The sequence below is a fragment of the Glycine max genome, chromosome 20, assembly GCF_000004515.6.
Source record: "Glycine max cultivar Williams 82 chromosome 20, Glycine_max_v4.0, whole genome shotgun sequence".
NCBI lineage: Eukaryota > Viridiplantae > Streptophyta > Magnoliopsida > Fabales > Fabaceae > Glycine > Glycine max.
In genome coordinates, this window is record NC_038256.2 from 39,134,889 (window position 1) to 39,149,982 (window position 15,094).

General features: G+C 27.2%; 1 protein-coding gene across 3 annotated transcripts; it reads right to left on the reverse strand.

Annotated features, from left to right (window-relative positions):
* Nucleotides 1–3,462: 3,462 nt before the first annotated feature.
* Nucleotides 3,463–6,228, reverse strand: LOC100775836 (transcription factor bHLH118-like). Of its 3 annotated transcripts, none has more exons than NM_001255582.3 (4): nt 5,777–6,228; nt 5,349–5,690; nt 5,132–5,267; nt 3,463–3,676 (listed from the first exon to the last, which is right to left on the reverse strand). In NM_001255582.3, the coding sequence occupies exons 1-3, from the start codon at nt 6,092–6,094 to the stop codon at nt 5,184–5,186; spliced, it is 744 nt and encodes a 247-aa protein (NP_001242511.2). In that variant the 5' UTR covers nt 6,095–6,228; the 3' UTR covers nt 3,463–3,676; nt 5,132–5,183. The 3 variants fall into 3 exon arrangements, 2 of the variants coding, with proteins under 2 accessions (NP_001242511.2, NP_001356061.1); XR_001386755.3 differs by lacking the exon at nt 3,463–3,676 and adding an exon at nt 3,688–4,062 and having other exon boundaries at nt 5,777–6,196; NM_001369132.1 differs by lacking the exon at nt 3,463–3,676 and having other exon boundaries at nt 4,936–5,267.
* Nucleotides 6,229–15,094: the final 8,866 nt, after the last annotated feature.

The window sequence follows — 15,094 nt, forward strand, 5'->3', positions numbered from 1 at the left end:
TTATGAGAATCGTATTTTTAAAGCACGTGGGAATGTAAATAGTAAAAGTGGAAGTGAATATTGTAACTCCCTAAACACAGGATGAACATTAGTCCTCTTTAGCCCACTTACATAGAAAACCCATAAGCGCAGCACTATTCATTGTGCAAAGCCCACGAACCCAGAGATTTGGAGATATAGAAAAATAGAACTGCCAGCCAGCAACACACAGGTCGCCTCCAAATTTTTTGAGTGGGAGCAATATTTGTAACTGTAAATGTGCCTGTGCCATTTGCAATCTTGCACTAGTTGTACGAAGATGCCCTCTGTTCCCTTTCACAAGTCACAACCTTGTTATTTCTCGATTGCCCCATATAGAACAAAGGAAAAGAGTGAGTTAATTTCTTGCATCCTGATCTAGAGTGTTAGACATAGCCACATAGGAGTGAGGCCTAGTTCCACCAAAACCACTCATGCATACAGGTCCTTTGAGATAGGAACAAAAAACAATTAGATTCTGATAAAATATAATTAATCACATGCATTATGAACACACTTTCAAGTTTCCACACATTCATAATGAACTCAATGTTTGCTTTCTTTAACTAGGGGTCGAGAGATATTCATGTACTATTTTGAAGTAAAATATATGTACCTAAAATGTTTAATTTGTAATACAATGCTGCTAATTATGTTGATGTTCAATGTTGTCAATGGGATAAATAAGTTTTGAAGGTACTATCATGTTACTGATCAAAATATTCTTTTAAAAAATTAATGTTTTCATAATTAGTACAACATATTTTTTTATATTATCATCTAATTATGTATGCGTGTTTGTAATCAAGATGATATCATACTCTACTATTGATGTATTATTATTAACGGTTAAGATGTGCACACTTTATTTTCTAAAGTGCAGTAATATAAAGTAATAAAATCCATAAGTTTATTATATACACTTTTACGTATTAGTGATTAGTGATTATCTTTAAAATTTAATAAGAGATATTTTGATCTGTCAAAACAAAAAATAAAAGAGATATTTTGGTGATGAATTTAATGAGAGGTTTATAGTAAAATCTTATAAAAGGAAAGAGAAAAAAAAATGCAATATGAGGTATCCAATTTGCACACTCACAATTCATATATTAAGCAAATGAGATGACTTGAAATTGAAGGCTCTAATGGTTATTTTTAAATTTCGTTAGCAAATAATTATAAATATATAATCATTATACAAAAAGTTTAACTATAACTTTAGATTCAATAATATGATTAATTTTTGTTTTAATCTTTTAAAAGTTATTTTGTTTGTGTTGATCTCTCTATATTTTTAAATCCTTTTAATTAGTCCATATCGTTAATTACTTAATAATAATAACATGCCATATGTATTATTTAATTATATGCTTTTAAGGTTTAATTATATGTTACTTCAACTATTATTTTTAACCAATTTTACTTCAACTATTATTCTACATACATATTATGTTATGAGAAGTTGTAATGAAAACCATTTTTAAAAAAAATAAAATTTATGAGGAAAAAACTCAATTAAAATATTTTTTGAAGATTAAAAATAAATTTATTTATATTTATATAAACAAAAATAAATTACCCTAAAAAATGTATTCATGTAAATATGTATATTTCAACTCAGATATTTCAGTAACATAACTGAAAATTCAATGACTCAACAATTAATTATACATGAATTATAAAAGAGGAATATTTTATAATTTAATTTTGATATATTGTCTATATGAATTTTTTTATACATGATTAACTAATTAGATTTTAATTATTAATTGTAGATATAATTTTTAAAATAATTATTATAAAAATTAATATTTATTAATTATATGAAAATCCATATTATATTTACATACATATATAAAAATATTTCAATTAAATTTATATTAATTTTAGCCTACCTAATGACTGTAGCTCAGTTAGTTATATGCCTTGAGTTTATATAAAAAAATATAAGTTTGATTATATATATATAATCTAGAGAAGGAATAATAAATTTTAAATATGACTAAATTTTGAACCAAATAATTAAGATGATTTTTAATAAAAAAAAAAATTAACTTTAGTATAGTGAAATTTATTTGATTTTGTCAATAGCATTGAAGACTTATCCTAGTATCCTACCGGCAGTGCGAAACAGCAATGTTTTCATTCGACAAATTAATTAGAGTAGCATTGTTGGTCACTAATTGGTTGAAGTAATTACCGACGTATCATCAAGGCAAAATTGGTTTGATCCCTACCCCAACGTACATCGGCAGGAACATAAAATAAGCACTCATTACATAGTTGAGTTAGGACTTAAGCCACTAATATAATGATGCTTTATATAAAACGCATGCCTAATGCTTTTGCCTATTTGAACGTTAAAGTGTGTTTTACTTTTATTTTTTTTATTTTTAGCATTTTCGGGAATATTTTACTTCTATTATTATTGTAATATGATTATATGATTTCATACTGTACATAATATGTTTAAATGTTTTTAGGCCTTTTAAACTCACTTTTTAGGTCTTATATAACCATATCAATTAGATAACTTCGGCTGCATTGTTATGGAGTCAATCTGTACACATACGAAATTCAAGTTTGTAATTAACACATGTTCCATTAGTTCAGTTGAAGCCGAAGATAGAATTATTGTCTCTTTATTCCATACTTCATCTCTATTTATCTACACGCTTAACTTTTTGGAACGCTTATAAACTAAACAAAATAACGGATAATTTCTTACAAGGTCTTATTAACTTATATTACTAACCCGTATTCTTAAAATATTAATTAAAAAACTAAAAAAATATTTATTGTATAAACAACAAGAAAATATAAAAAAGATTATGAACAACATAATATTTTATCTTTTAAAAAAAATTATTTAAAATTTCTTAATCAATATTCTTACCACACTAATTAGTATTTTTCTTACTAATTCTTTCATTCTTGTTTCCGGCTTAATTTCTCACTCAAACGCACATGTATTTTCATTCAGAACCCCGTTACAGGTAGAAGATTTTGGGTCAACTGTCAAGCACTCTAAGTGATGCCCACCCAAACACGCTATGAATAGGACGTCTAGCGTCATTGAATTAAATAATTTTGAGCCTAGGAGAGTTAATTATACAACTTAATTACAATCAAATCAACAAAACATTTTAGCTTAAAATTTGAATATATTTATATGAATTAGATACTACCTCTACCTCCAATCTTTTTTATACGAAACAAGTGATAATATATTTTATTATAATTTATTTCTTATAAAAATACCTGAGGTAATATTAATTAAATTTGAAGTTTGGATTTCTTTCTTTTATTATCTTTTGAGTGAAAATTAGTTATAGAATGTAAAATTAACTGATTCAACCACTCAATCAGTTGCAAATTAAGTAGTTTAATCTAACTTAAAATTGATCAACGAGGTAAAACCATTTCAAACCAAAAAGAATTTGAAAATATTTATACATTATTATCAATCTAAAAAACTGAATTTTTTACATTGACAACCCATCACAATACATAAATTTGTGATTTTTAAAATAGTTAGAACAATATTCAAACTTTTTAAAGACATGACATTGTCTGATAGTTAAAATTTATTTGCTGTCATCATTTTCATCGTGTAGCTCCAACATAACCCCCCAAAAAAACCGGATGCTTTATCCTGACATATATGAAAGAAGCACATAAAACACATGCTGCTAAAAGAATCAACAAAGAAATGAAACAAAAGTAATGTATATAGAACCAAATTAATATCCAGATTCTACTTTAGAAATAATCACTTAAAGAATATCAACAAGGTCCTTCTGATGATAAACTATATAAAAGGGGGAAGTGGCTAATAAGAGGGCATCTCCTTCACATATTTGCAGAGCATTAATAATGATGCCATGATGGAATTATTATTAAGCTAAGGGAAGCATGAAGCAGATTCGTTACGCTATTGAAATAATTTTCTTCTTCTTAACGTTATATCTATCCTATGCTTCCTTACTTAATTATCAAAATATTCTGTGCTGGTGTTCATCACTTGAGAGTTGAGATAAACTGCAAGCATTGTATGAAAAAATAACTAAGTTCTCTCTACGCCAAATGTTTCCAAGAAAAATTATCTAAAGCAATACTGGGAATACAAAATATCGCTATAGATACTATATTATTGCTCTCTCTCTCTCTCTCTCTCTATATATATATATATATAAACTAGTTATCGATAAGCAGAATGTACCCTAGAAGCTTCAACTCATCATCACATACATGCAAGTGCAGTAGTATAGGCAAGCCATGCACTATGTTTGATCAGAACCGTTTTGGCTTGATTAATTTTATTTTATTTTTGGCTGGAGATAGATAAATGTTGGTTAAAATGCATAAGGTAGAACACAAACAAAATCTTATACAGTTGACAAATATTTGGACCCCTTGATCAACATATTGATCAGAGTTTTACTCACTATCATATATGAAGAAAAATCTTTTTTAAAAGAGATAAAACTCATTTCAACATGATTTCTATATGGTAAAAGATAGTATTAGTTTTTTTGCCTGTCTGTTAAAAAAAAATACTCTTATAATTCACATCAAGAAAAGTAAAGTAGACCAGGCAGAATAGAATAAAAAATTATAAATTTTAGGGTTTTTTTTAATAAAATTTTAAAAGTTTTGTGAGTTATCATTTAGTAGCTCATTAACCAATATGGTTTTTGTTTGATAAAAAAAATCATCATATACGTGTGCTTTTACCTAAAAACTTAAAGTTTTGAGAGATGGTTTGTGACCGTAGTAAAAAAAACTCTATGAACAAGACGGTCATTAAACTTAAAAAGGAAAAAGAACTTTAAATTTATATAATAGTGGACAACATATTTTCTCTATTAACCCTGACATGTAATTAGAGATTAAATGAGGTTATCAAAGCAATGAAACAAAACGCTCATTATCATGTGTAAATTTCAAAAAGCAAAGACAGTTGTGAAGGGAAGGAAAAAGCAAATTTTATCTACACATGTTTTGTCCTTCTATTCCCAACAATGGAAGCAGAAGGTTCCAAACCAAAGAGTCAAAGGGGTTCCAAATATATACAGTGCAAGCAAACTCACACAACCAAATTACGAACCAGTTAGAAAGGGCAGATATATGTGTTATGTGTTAATTTCCAGTCCACAAAGTTACGCAGAACAACGAAGTGATGGAATGACATCGGAAAATTTCCTTCTCAGCTCAGATAGATCTACACTGCCGGAATTGTCAACCTGTAGAGAACCCATTTCATCAATAATTGAAGGGAAAATATAACATAATGGCAAGACTAGAATCCCTGCAGGACTACGTACCTCACACTGCAAACTGTGGAGTAATCTGCCATTGACTTTGGTTGAAAGACAATTAACAACTTCAAGTCCCTCTTCAAACACCAGTTCAAGCAATTTTGAAAGTGGAACCTCTTCCTCACTGAATCCACTGATTTCAATCCCCACAGCTCCACCACTATTCTGGTGGACAGTGAAACCGCTAGATGCATGCTTGTAATTCTCATGGTCTTCAGGGCTGGAATTAATTATGGAGGGTTTCTTCTTAAGCTTATCCCTCTTGTCACTCAATTCTTTAATATTCTTCTGAAGGTGATTTATGTAATTCACTGCCTCGTTCATTTGATCAGATATCGAACGCTTTCCCTGAAACCCCAATAACCCTAATAATTATTAGAACACACAATAGAAGCAAATGAAAAAGAAGAAATTAATTGATAAATTGGGTTTACCTTGATGAAGTCAAGAGGGAGAAGGGATCTAAGAGAGGCATGAAGGGTAGCCATTTCTTGCCTCCTTTGCTTTTCAATCTCTCTATGAACCATCTTTTTTGTATATTCTTGGTTAGAATTAGCGTGGCAGGTATCAGCCTCATGATAAAATAGTTTTTTTGGACGGCTAGTACGCAATTTTTTATCGGAATAACCGACAAGGGGAGATTGATCGATATCTTGATCATCCAGAATCAGATCTTGGGAGATTTTGTGCTGCGGGTGGTGACCATTAGAAAACTGGATTACCAGCTCATTGCCGCGTTGTAAAGGAAACATGGTTGGTTGGTCAGCACAACTAGTGTTCCGAATTATTTTCCTCAATCTTGGTTTGGCTAAGGTAATAGAAACATTTTAGTTTGGGGTAATGAAATGTCTTGATGAGATGGGATTGGGGCCTTATATCGACGCAGGGAAAGTGATAGTATGCGAAAACTGACCTCATCAGCTCACTATCGGTGTAAAGTATTAGTATATCGTAATTATTTGAGGCTACTGTTCATAACAGAACCCTACCTTTTTATGCCTTCACATAATCAATCACGTTAATACTTAATTAAGCACGACAAATTGTATTTTTATTAATTTACATTCTTTTTATTCATTTAAATGATAAAATCAATGAAGCAAAAAGATATAGTCCACTCGATTAAACATAGTCTATAAATACTGTAAACTTCCTAATACATAAAATCAATGGGGTTGGTGAATTCATATATTTCTTACTTTGAATAGCTCAATAAAAATAAGTAAGTTTAATTGGTCTAATTTTTTTCCCTCCCCCTCCAATCCGACTTTCAAGTAAACTTATTGCAACAAAATAAATTATTCTGCAAATTTAAAAGACATTAATTTATGCTAAAATATCATTTTATATAGATAAATAAAAGATAAAATCCGTGTACACTAGACCTAAATATTAATACTTACACTGAATCTTGTTCATTAATTTAATTAAATCTGACGGATAAAAATATTCTACTTTAAAAATAAAAATTAAGTTTAAATGAATCACGTGACAACTCTTCTCCTTTACCGTGAAATCCAGTTATGTTTTTATTTCAATAATAATTGATAGTTATCTAAAATGTGAACAATATAGCAACACGCCATTGAGATTCAAGCATCTGTAGAGGCAAACCAGTAAGTGATCGTTACAACTTTTATTGAGGATTATTACGTTACATCACCTAAAGGCCTAACACGTGTTTGGCACTGATTTTTGTGGGCATGGAACTCCACTTGAGTGGAAGAACAAAGGCCTAATTCACAACAACTTTTCTGTGGGAAGCATTCATGGGATGAAAATGTGAGGCAATTGGGGTTTTCGAAGGCGCCAATGAGGACAGTACAGTGATTCATCGGGGAGGCTATTGACAGCCATGGTGATTAAAAGGGATCAGACACAATTTTGTTGTCCCCAATTGCGACGGAGCCGTAGGAGGTTGAGGGCGATCATAATTCATAAACATAGATGACCAAGGAGAAAGACGAATCAACTGCTACCCTCTGGATCTCATCAACGACATGATTTGGTGGAAGTCTTATAGACTTTTACCTGCTTTAAACGGATCTTATATATATCACCTTAAACTTAACATCTATCTATTTTATAAAAAAATTACTCAACCAGTAACTTTTTTAATTAAGGGTATACACAACTTTAGTTTTCGGTTATAAATTTAATATTCATTACTATATTTGATAGGATTTTTAATGTTTGAAATATAAAACCTATAGAGGATTAATGTTTCATGATCACAACCTGTTATACTATTCCACTACAAAAAAATAAAAATAAAAAACCTCAACCGTACAATTCTCTTATGATTATCGTGACAACTCTCATTCTTTATGGCATTTAATTGATTGGATATCTATACAGCTAATATTGTATTTTTATATAGTGTCTCTCTCACAGATTATTACAACAAGTCTATAAGAAAGAAAGAATGGAACTGTTGGCCAAAGCTGATACTCTACCGTAATGTTCTTAATTAAATTGATTTGAATAGTCTTTGTTTCGATCAGCTGTACTCCAAAAAAAAAAAACCTGGGTAATAAATTGAAGAAACTTTTACGTCGTGTTTAAATAAATTAGTTGAGCGAAACTATTATAAGAACAATTTGTATATATAATAGTGTCAAATTGTATGAAATTATTAATGAAATATAAAAGTATTGATTTTTTTAGAAAATAATGATAAATTAATTTAATTGAATGAACTGATTGGCCTGAATGAGTTTTGACTACTTTAAAACAATTTATTTTTCAATTATATACTGAAACTGAGTTGCAACTAATTAAATATTTAATCTATAATTAGATCGTTCAACCTGTCAAATTTAGTTTGATTTTAACAACAGTATTCTATACCTACCATGCATTAATTGTCTTTCTACATTTTTTGCCTTTTCCAGGTGCGAAATTTGAAACTGACGCAGCAAAAAATTCCCCACCATCCACCTAAAAAAAATCCCATCATTTTTCCGTATCCATCAATAAGATCATTTATGACTTATAAGAACTCTTTTTACTTTCCTCTCGAACTTTTACTTGTACGTTCTGCATAACTTGGTTACAGTTGAATCAGTAAAGACAACACTATTAACACAATGTGAATCAATTCTATCATCATTATCTGAAGGAACCCTTAGTTGTTTCGGTAAAAAGTACTTGGTGAAGGTGATAGACGTAACGTGCAATTCATTTTACTTTCCTGCAGTAAATTCTTGAACTTATTTTTTATTTTTGAAAGGAAAATTCTTGAACTTATTACTTGTTTTGATTAGTGATTTGTAATTAGGAAAGTAGGGTTTCTAATTATAGGACAGAGTGTTGTCATCAAGAAATTGAATTTCATTTATTATTGTGAATTCAATCTTTGATGTTCTTTTAGAACTTAGATAGGAACGAATTATTTATTGTTTAGGTGAAGGTTGGGAGGAATAATATGATCCAAACATCTTTTGTTTAGTGAAATGCTATATGTTGTAGTCTTACTTTACGATTTACTTGTTATTATGTTCAGTTAGCTTATTTTCACAATGATAGTTAAATTTCTTATGTTTGTATCACTTTTTATCCGTTTCATTTGAATCAATATTTTGTTTTAGTCAGGTTAATGTATATCTTTTTTCTTGATAAATATAAAAATGTTTGAAATTTGTTTCTGTAAAATTTTTAATGTTTTTTATCCTCATAAAATCAAAAATAACATTTTTTTGTTCCAAATGCAGGTTCAAGTAAATTCAAACAAATAATGATGATTTTTTTACATTGATTATACATGTAATTGATATAAAATATGTTTTTTTTACATTAATTATACATATAATCGATGTAAGTGTAACATTTTTATTGGAAATGATACTGAAGATCACTAATAATAAATTTTAGAGATATGTATGAGTATTATTCTAAAGGACTTATCTATGGTACTTATACAAGTCTCATCAAAATTTTGTAATTTGATCCCAAAATTTTGTAATTTGATCTTCATCAAAATCATTTACATTGAAACCTTGGTTTTTTTAGTAAGCTTTTGAAATTCAAAATAATCTCTCAAATTTTTTTTTTAATAAAGTAAAATGTAAAAAAGATTGAACAACCCATTATCACACGAGCAAGGAGGCAAATCGATGGATTTACAATATAACAAACTCACATAGCCTAAATTTCATGTGCACAAGACTTTCATCTCTTGTTAGTTAATTTGAATTTTTTTTATCACAAGTTGATATATAAATTAGTGAGTCAAGGCTATTTTATGTAATGTGAGACTTTTTCTTGTGTAATATCCATTAAAACTATAACATTTTTTTATATTAGTTGTGCATGTAATGATGTAAAAAAATAATGCACCTAGGTTCAAACTTGTTTCGGGCAAAAAATGATATATTTTAATTTTATAAGGATAAAAAACGTACTAAAAATTTCAATTTTTTTAAAACATACTCATATTTATGAATTTATGAAGATAAAAAATATATTTTAGCATTTATTTTATTCTTCTAATTATGTTAATTCAAGTTGAATTGTTTTTAAAAAAACATGATAATTAAATCAAGAAACACATATTTATAGTGATTGGTTCGATTCAAGTTGAATTAATTTTAAAAAAATGAAAAATTAAATCAATATAAATCTTTCTACACAAAAGATTGGTTTGATTCGAATTGAATGAATTTGAATAAAGAAAATACAAACAATTTAATTGATTATAAACATCCTTATCCTAATTGCTATAACCTCAAACTTAAACTACAAACATAAATGGCTTTAGCATCTTTCATATAAAATTATTATATTTATTTTAAATATAGGAAGTCAATCTATTAACCCATCACTCGTGGAAGTTGAGCCAAAATGGCCAAATTTTGTTTCAACAATTAAGTCATCTAATTTAGTTTAATTCAATTTAGTGTCAATTAGTGATGAGCCAATTCTAGTAAGTTGAACTGACTCTCTTTAATAATCAACTCTATAATATACCAGTGGTAAAAATAATTATAATGAACTAAAATACTATGATATTAACATTAATAAATTAGAATATAATGGACTTACGTTTCATTAAACGAATTCAATTTCATAATTTATCTTTTTCCATTTTCAATAAAATTTATAAATGATCAACATGGGACAAACAAATTAACCGCTATAGAAACAATATTCTTTCTACAGAAGGAATTAAGTTAATTTTTGTGTTGTACCCAACTCCACGTTGCTGTGTGCTTTCATATTCACTCGAAGCTGCCACGTCATTTTGAAGCACTATATAATAATGCCTGGAAAAAAGAGTTTAGATGCTTTATGATCTTTCTTTGCATTAGAATAATGATAACCAGTGGCTATAATGGTGTTTACGACTCCATAACCTGGTGGTGCGTGTTGATCACATCTTCAGGTCAAAAGTTGTGGCTCTTCAGATTAAAATATCCAAATAGACATCACCACTAAAAGATTATTCCATCTACAATCAACTCCTTTGGTAAAGTTGTGAATGGGATTGAAGTCACGTGGTGTATTTTGGCAAATATATAATTCTTCTTCTTTTATTAATAAATACTATATAATTCTTCTGTGTCCTATATTTGCAGCGCTAAAAAGAAGAATGTTAATTAGTGTTCTAAGATAATTTTTTAAGAAATTAAAGTAAAAAATATTTTATTGAATTTATGAAAAATATGCTGTTTATAATTTTGTTTACTCTTTTATAATTTTTATATTAAATATTTTTTTAATTTCTTAAATAATATCTTAAGGACACTGAAGATCCATCCAACTTAAAACGGTAATGTTGTTTAATTGACAAACGAATAATTAATGGACACACGGAAACAATGATTGGAAAGTTACAAATTATAAAGGGAACGTCAAGAAGCTAAAATTAATGTTTTTAAAATTGAATCGTAATTATATTACTCCTATAGTTGGTTGCCACATGTGCCTATAGTTGGTTGCCATCTAAGGAGTACTTAATGTGCTAACTCAACTTTCATAACGGTGTTAAATGATATCCATCGTTAAAGGACTAAACTGATGATCAATTTATAAATTTAGGAACCATTTTACAATTTTATTAATTTCAAAAAGATCAATTTAATCAATCATTATTACTATAAAAAAATAAATAAATTTTCCACCTTTTAAGTGTACTTGAATTACTATAAAAATAAATTTATTGTTCCCATAAATTTATAATAAAATTGTAAAAAATGTATGGAAACTATTATGTTTGTTGACACACATAAGAAGAAAAGAAGATAAAAATATAATAGATATATGATACGATAAAAAAAAAAAAGCGATAAAAAATTATGTGTTATTAGAGTGTTTATGATGTCGAAGTGATCAATATAATTACTTAAAATTATTCTATCTACCTAATCTATTTCTTTTCTTATATAGTTTTATTTTTGTACTCAATATAATTATAAATATTTTTTGTATATTTTATGTATGTGAAAATGTGTTTTTATTAAACTATACTACAATAAATGGTCTCCTCAAATCGAATTTTTGAAAATGTATTTTTTTTATTAAATTATATATTTTATGCAGAGGAAAGATCAGTTTACTCCTAGAGTAATTTTTTTTATAGTATATTTTTGTCATATATTTTACCTGAGAATGTATTTTTTCAGTATATTTTTTTCTTGACCCCTCGAACCAAATTTTTAGCTCCACCCTAATTTACGCCACAATAAATGGTTATTTACATAATAAATAATCATTATATACATGTTAAGGTAGTAGAAGCACAATAATCATTAAGAATACTTTTTACTTTAAGCACCATAAATTTCTGATTTGTACATATTTTTTGGTAACATTACATATTACTACTATAATAGTCAAACCCATCACCTTGATTACTCTTTGTTCCTTAGGTGCTTGCCTACATCAACCAAATTATAATTTTTTTTATAAAACCAATATAGAAAATAATGAAAATCTAAACTAATCTATAACTATGAATCTTAAAAAATTTATCAGATTAAATGTTTTTCATCCTTTTTTTATAGAAATGTTCTTCATTTTTAAAATCCACTTCCTAATGTTTTTTTTAAGGGTCACTTCCTAATGTTATTGCATGTCTGACGGGCAACTTCTCCCTCTTAATTAGGTGCCAGTGCTCCCAAATTAAAATAGACAGTGTATTTGAGTAATTTTCTATTAAGAAATTAAAATTTGAAGATGTTTTATAATGCATATCCAAAATAAATTATATTAAGGTTATTTTCATATTATGCAAAAGATTATAATTTATTATTAATTTAAAAATAAAATTATAATTAATTAGCACCATGTTTGACTTGAACTAACACGAAATAAGGCCAAAACCCGACTTAAAAATATAAATTTTTTTATGATTCAAATCTGACCAAGCTTTAAACAATGTAATATTTCAACCACATGGTTGGGTCTTACCAAACATTTATTCTCCCCTCGCTTTTATAGGGATATCAAATTGGCGAAATCTGGAGTGGATCTCTTGCATGCCGCCATGCTGTATATATATTAAATTATAATTTAGGTGCAATAATTTGTTTTGAGTTTTTTTACAGCAAGATATTTTAACAATTAGAAATTATGAGACTTGTTCCTTGGAAAAAATAGAGAATTAATTAAAGAAAAATTCCATTTTCACAAGTATTTATCATGAGATTAATCTTTCGAAAAAATAAAATATCACATTTTGAGTCTAATTTCTATAATTTTTTATATTATTAATTAATAAAAAATTATAATAGACGTGATTTTTAAAATAATTATTATAAAAATTTATCTTACATGATAATTTATAATTAGATGATAGTATAATATTATATATATATATATATATATATATATATATATATATATATATATATCTTGAATTATTTTCTCGTATTTTTATGCCATTATATATTTAATTAAAATTAAAGTCTTATTTTGGTAACTGAAATTAAATTTTAATATTAAATTTATTGTACGAAATATCAAGATAAAAATCTAAAAATTTTAATTGAAAAAATTATAACATTATAACTAACTTTTGTACTAGGGATTATATGTGAAAAAAAGGTTTTCATTGCCTTATCAATGTCTAATTGTCCAGCGACAGCGATATCGATGGAAGTCCCTCTCCGACAATAGAGTAAGGTCAGACACGAGACGGAATTCTTGTATCCATATATGGCCCCTCAAAGATCACAAACCCTAACAAACATATCCACTGGCCTCCTTATCTAACATTGACATCCTATAAACAACGAATAAATTGCCTTTACACCAAAGGAATGAGCTGTCTTTGGATGTTCTTTTGGTACCCAACAAACAAACAAAATCCTAATGGATGGAAATGTTTCAGACATAGCAGGGGAAAGACACTGGTGAAAGCAGTTTATCTTGTGCTTTTTGATAATGCTTATCAGAGAGTATTTTAAGTGTGAAGTTGTTATACCCGGAAATTTAAGAAAAGAACATGACATGTAGGAATCTGAAAATGATAATTCTCAATCTTAATATTGCTTCGATTTGAATATTTTCATAGCTTACTTATCACTCTATGTTCACCACCTCTATCTGTTCAATTTTCTTAATTTTTTTAGCACTTTTATGGGTGGATTTCATTCACAACACATTAAAAGAAAATAAAAAAGAAAGGTGAACTACTACTCAAGATATTCCTAATTAGAAGTTAAGGACTAATATAGCTAACTATATAGATTTATTTAAGGGTCAACCTTTTAAAGAGATGTTCTTGTATACACATAAGATTAAGAATGAAACTCTTGATCATACGTTTAAAAAACTTAATTATTTATCTGTGGTTGTGTCACATTATATATGTTGGTATAACACATCAAAATATAGCATGGATGAACAACACTTTGAGGATTAGTTTGATATAATTGTGAGTTTTTGATATTTGATTTTTAAATTTAATTTTTTTAAAACAAAATGTGTTTGATTAAAGTAGAGTTAAAATATCAATAAGTCGTTAGTTTGAATGATATTGAATTTGATTCCCATAAACAAAGTTTTGAATACAAACACTATAGATGAATAAAAAAATGATTGAAAGAGGAAAAATCTACTAAAATGATCAATCAGATTTTCCAAGTGAGACTAATCATCAACAAAATCAATAAATAATATATTCTAATATTGGTTGAAAAAATTGAGTTAAAATGATTTTTAACTCAATTTCAAAATACTTTTATATTCATTTCAAATTTATGAGATTATTATGATTGACCAATTAATCTGATATTCCATATTAAATCAATTAGATTGATTAAGGTTGATTCAATTAATCAATTAACTCAACTTCAAATCTAAATTAAATTAATTATAATCAATTTGATTCTTAAATTAATATGTTTTCAGCCAGTTGAATCACCATGATGATCTGATCTATCAACTATTTCTTATAATCTTATTTAGTGTTTTCAAGTATATTAATTTAGTCAAATTTATTATATTATTTATTATCATATTTTGAATAAAAAAATATTAATAAATAAAATATATATTTAGTTATTAAAGAACAAGAAATAATTTTACTTTACATTAATATAAAATTATAAATTTGTATAAAGTCGTCAATAATCATAGTCAAATTTATTATATTATTTATTATCATATTTTGAATACAAATATTAATAAATAAAATATATATTTAGTTATTAAAGAACAAGAAATAATTTTACTTTAAATTAATATAAAATCATAAATTTGTATAAAGTCATCGATAATCATAGATAAAAAAAAAGTTGCAAAAAGTA

Bases quoted from the DNA above. Each gene is read 5' to 3' on its own strand.
- LOC100775836 (NM_001255582.3), bottom strand. From the start codon at position 6,094: ATGTTTCCTTTACAACGCGGCAATGAGCTGGTAATCCAGTTTTCTAAT. The intron at 5,691-5,776 runs GTAAACCCAATT...TTGGGGTTTCAG, and splicing joins TCCCTCTTGACTTCATCAAG to GGAAAGCGTTCGATATCTGA. The intron at 5,268-5,348 runs GTACGTAGTCCT...GGTTCTCTACAG, and splicing joins TCCACAGTTTGCAGTGTGAG to GTTGACAATTCCGGCAGTGT.